We start from the raw sequence: 4,913 nt of genomic DNA, 5'->3' as shown, positions 1-4,913 counted from the left end.
GTGTGTGTGTATCCTGCATCTCGTTCATCATTCAGGCACACAGATGTTCCCATTTTATGAACATATAATAATAATTTTCTTATAACAACGTCTTTTTATGCCATGGTTCTGACTTTAGGCAGGATATCGAGCACTATCATCTATAAATCATGCTCTGTCACTTTTACCCGGTCTACCCAAATGCGCATGAGGAGAAGTATAACTTTGTGCTCACCTGCCAGCCTTGGTGACGATCATCTCCGTGCCCAGCTGATTAAATTCGTCCCATAAAGCTTTCATCTCCAGCTGGACGTTAATGTTGGCCACTTTGGGGTTCTTCTTCACTATGGTTTTGCCGTTCGGCGTGGAGTTGGCGGACGACGAGGAGCAGTTGGGAGTCCCGCTGTCACTCGCCGGCGCCTGGCCCGGGTTAGAGCCCGGGTAGTTGTAGTTGTGCTGTGCGGCCGGGCAGGGCTCGAAGTGGGACTCATGTTGGCTGTAGGGGTCCCCGGGGGACGGAGAGAGGTGGTAGCCCCCCGGCGTGTTGAGGCTGCTCAGGCTGCTCGTCGTGAAGGCTGCAACATCGCAAAAATGGGACAGCTGCGTCAGCCACGGACTGGATATGGCTGAAATCATCCCAAAAAAACTGGATTTACTAAATACAGCCTGCACTTCAAGTCGGTTATAACACAGATGGTGTGAAAAGCAGAAGCGCGATTCAGTGATCTCCAGATGTCACGCACAAATGCACCCCTTTCGGTTTTAAAGTTTCCGTCTGGGCTGCTCAATAATCCCTGAGGCTGCGTCCACTGGCAGCATGCTAGTCTGCCTGATCTAAAACAGCGGCCGTCCGAAGAGACCAAATGTTTCCAAAAAGCTGCCGTGCTTCGCGTAGAGTCTCTCAACTATTCGCAAAAAACCCAAACCCGTACGACCCGAGCTCGGAGTGCGTGTGAAGGACTTTGGCTTGGGATCGATTGCGCTCCGATCGAGCGGCCTCTGTTGTGCGCTGCTGCAGTGTGTTACACTGCAACCCAGTCTCGTCTCTTATCTGACGCAGAGGGCCTCCCCTTTGCGATAAAACCGGTTCTTATTTCTATTTAGATAAGGAACTGCAGGTAATGTGCCTTTTCCTCGCCTTGGGACGGGACTGATTGACAGAGAAGTGCGCCCCCTTTTAATGGGCTTTCCGGCACCCATTTAACTTTTGGATAAGGGTATCGCCCACATCAGCCCCGTTAGCAAACAATAGAGGATGAGGCTGGCAGAGTGGGGGGGGGGGGGGGGGGGGGGGGGGGGGGGGGGGGGGGGGGGGGGGGGGGGGGGGTAAACGGTTAACAAGGTAAACACACATTGATTTGCATGAACAAACAAACAGGCAGCAGGTGACTGTTGCTTTCTCGTTGTGGGACAAATAGTTTAATGGACTGGATATACACCCCCCCCCGTCCGGCCTGGATCTTATGGTCGGTTTTACCATTAGGCAACCTTCCTCTTGGCTTAATTATTATTTTTTATGTATGTGATCCTGTCCACTAATCAAAGTTTTTGGACAACGCTTTGGGATTTAGGAGAACTTTTCCACTCTGCTTTTGTATGCAGACTCCTTTTCTTCCCTGGCGTTAAGGCGACTGAATTTGCATTATTTTTCATAGTGGGCAAACTGTGTGTGTGTGTGTGTGTGTGTGTGTGTGTGTGTGTGTGTGCATATATATATTTATATATATATTTATATTATTAGTGCGTTTTGAAAATGTCGATCAACCGAGATGCATTACGGGTGTTATGCAATTTCAGAGAAGTGTATACATGCTACAGCAGCTCTATGGGCAACAAAGTGATTTACCTTCCATTTCCCGGGTGACAGTGCTGTAGTGCATTTTAAAGGAGCTGTGGTTGTGCAGGTCTGGCTTGTCCAGGCCGGTGCTCTGTTTGTCAAACGCTGCGTTTCCTGCTTGCTCTGCAGCCGAAATCAGAGAGGCAATACTGAAAGCATTTGCCTTTGGAGAGAGGGGACCGCCGTCGTCCATAAGCAGGGGATCGAGTCACGAAAAGCCGTCCCTCCTCTGCTTTCCAACCGGGCAGAAAGCAGGAGAAGGCTGCGCACAATGGGGAGGAACATGCGCCAAAATGTTAGTTTTTTTTCACATTCCGCCACCGGCGCTCCGTGGGTGCGAGAGTCTAGGGGTAGACTGGTCTCTTAAAGTATTCCCACGGCTGTTGTGAAGACGCGAAAAAAGCTCCCCGGTGCTCAGATTCAGCTGATGGACCCCTAAACACGTTCTTGTGTCACAACATAGTTCATCCGCGGGGAATAGGGAGAGAGAGCTCCCCTCGTTTCTCCTACGGTCGGCGGCGGGGTGGTGTCATCTGAGTTCTGCCTTGAGGAGAAGCGACTACTGCTCCCAGAATGTTAAAAGTGAGCGAGATCCACGCCTCCCATGCACCACTGTAGGAAAAAAAGTGTCTGCGCGCTGCACTGGATGTTTTATTTCAATAAGACCGTGTCAGTCATTTGAATTCAACTCCAACGTCATTGCAATGTCCGGCTTCACAGTGCGCCACTTTTCCAGTAAATTACGGGTCTTAGAGCTGTCCAAGCCCAGATAGAGCTGCTCCTTCCCCGAGTTGGCCTGGAACACCATGGGGGTTCACTCTGAAAATGTAGATTCCTTTAAACAGGGTTGGGGGGAAATAAAAGAACAGAAGTTCGTTTGCATCATTTACTTCATTTTCAGATATTGTGGGTGTTTTTTGAGTCAAGTATGCACAGAAAAAAGATTATCGCCTTTAATTAAAGCAATAATGAAAATATGGATACAAAAATGGAATTAAGTGAGAAGTGGCAGCTATTTATACTTAGGTGACACTGTCCATAGGAGTTGTTTTTCTCTGTTGCACTAATCATCTACCCGTATGCTTATTTATTATACTTATTGATCTATTTTAGTTTTTCCAAAAGCATAATAATGTATTGCGCACTTGTACACGATTTTGTCTGAGATCTACGCAGCCCCTTACCTCCGATATACTTTTAAAACACGCAGATCTGACCGAGCAAGGCCTCTCCCTCGGAGTCGGTAAACAGAACGAACACGTGGCACTTGAGGCCGGAGCTGGACTTGACCTCTCCGCCTTGCGCCTCCACTATCGCCTCGTTGGACCTCAGCTCTCCAGCTTCAGCTTTAATGTGCTGCAACCCAAAGATGTGTTTCGCTGGGGCTGCTGCGATGGAGACCGGATAGTCTAATTTACACTGAATTAAGCGTGAAGGCTTCTAATGGGATAACGCAGTCAGAGGATTAACCCTTTATTTGTTTTTGATGTTTCTCCATGGGAGGCAGGGAGCATAAATACACTACTGCAATATGAGGTTTAGGGTAAATATTTAGATGGATAGATACATACATAATATATCCTCGATAAAGGCCTATAGATAGATAGATATCATCTTTTAAGGCATATCTATGGGTGGATGGATGGATGGATAGATAGATGGATGTGGCTTTGTAACTTAACTTAGCACTCAGTGTATTTATTAAGTGTGGAAACTCTAACGTTGCCTGTGAAATGAAAAGAAGTTGCGCATGGCGCAGTGGCAAGCCGGTGTGAGCCGTCGCCCTGTAGTGTATGCCGCCCTTCTTTTATCAGATATGATGTCATCGATACCGACTCACTTCATCATTGCCAAGTCGGAAGCCTCCTTTGTAAATACTCAGGTGATAACAGACAAAATACAGGAGCAGATCAAAATGGGAAGAAGCTGTGTTGGAATTCGCTCGCAGGCCTCAGCAGAGGTATTCAACTCTGCTCTTCTGAAACACACACACACACACACACACACACACACACACACACACTTTTAGGTTTAACATTAAGCTTCGCCCCCCCCCCCCCCCCCCCCATAATATTGTGTTGTATCTGTGGAGCTAGAGGAAGTTCCAGAGCACAATTCAGATGGAAAGCTCACAATAAATGAAAAATAAAAGCTTCGCTCCGCTGTGTAAAATATCCCTACACTTCATTAGAAACATAGCCTACCATTCCGCATGTAGCCTGTGAGTAACTTCAATATCATTCTAGTGATCTTTACGTTGTACCACCCAAGCAGCTGGAACAGGTCAAATGATCTGAGATCTCCTGGCCGTGTAGTCCAGCTGCTGCAGGCTGGATCCTGAAGAGTTTTTACGGCCCGGACCTGACAACAACTAGACAAAGTGAGCAAAGTAGCCAATGAGAGCGGCCCTCTCGCACTGATTAGAAGATAAGCAGGCCGTCTCTGGCCGATGGATACACAGACCACTGTGTGTGTCTTTGGTTTTATAAAGCAAATATACGTGTTACACTGTAGATACACGAGGAGCCTTCATATTATAGTCCATGGAGAGGGAGACAGCCTTGGATGCTGCTGAACCGTCGACGTCTTTTTAACGTTGCCAACATTGTGCCATGTCTGCCCACACGGACATCACAAATGGCACCGCTTTGTAGTGACGTGCCTGTATGCCCGCTGGCCGTGCTGATGAGGAGTAATATCAGTCGCTACGTGTTCTTTCGCTGTTTCCTGTTAATTAGTGCATCCGCAAAATACCGTCGCGGTCCTTGTGTCCCGGATCCAAAACCCACACTTCAGCTTTAGGAGTTTGCTGCAGGCATGATTTCCACATGCAAAGGCCTACAATGAAAATTAAAACTGAAAGTGCACCCTGAAACTGACAGGTTTTAATCATATTTAGGGACCTAAAATGTTGGAAGTGTTTCACACAGTGACATGATATATCGCCTTGGAGCCCTGACTACTGCTCCTGTGTTCGGTAGGAAGGTAACTGACCGGCCACTGTACGAGGCGGGCGGGGACACACAGAAGGCGAACCTGTGCGCCATGTGCCATATAGCCTATACTGTGTGTGTGTGTGTGTGTGTGTGTGTGTGTG

General features: G+C 47.9%; 1 protein-coding gene across 2 annotated transcripts in view; it reads right to left on the bottom strand.

Moving 5' to 3' along the window:
- tbx1 (T-box transcription factor 1) overlaps positions 1-2,546 on the bottom strand; it is a 10,445-nt gene extending 7,899 nt beyond the window's left edge. The window contains exons 1-2 of one of the 2 annotated variants that reach the window (XM_034872631.1): positions 1,826-2,546; positions 215-554 (exon numbers count right to left, since the gene is read on the bottom strand). In XM_034872631.1, the coding sequence (XP_034728522.1) occupies positions 215-554; positions 1,826-2,009 (524 nt within the window). In that variant the 5' untranslated portion in view covers positions 2,010-2,546. Of the gene's footprint in view, positions 1-214; positions 606-1,825 lie in introns of both variants that reach the window. The other variant, XM_034872630.1, reaches the window with a different exon arrangement.
- Positions 2,547-4,913: the final 2,367 nt, after the last annotated feature.

The sequence above is a fragment of the Etheostoma cragini genome, chromosome 5 (genome assembly GCF_013103735.1).
Source record: "Etheostoma cragini isolate CJK2018 chromosome 5, CSU_Ecrag_1.0, whole genome shotgun sequence".
NCBI classification, from domain to species: Eukaryota; Metazoa; Chordata; class Actinopteri; order Perciformes; family Percidae; genus Etheostoma; species Etheostoma cragini.
Note: the sequence above shows the minus strand (reverse complement) of the source record. Positions and strands in the feature narration are given on the sequence as shown.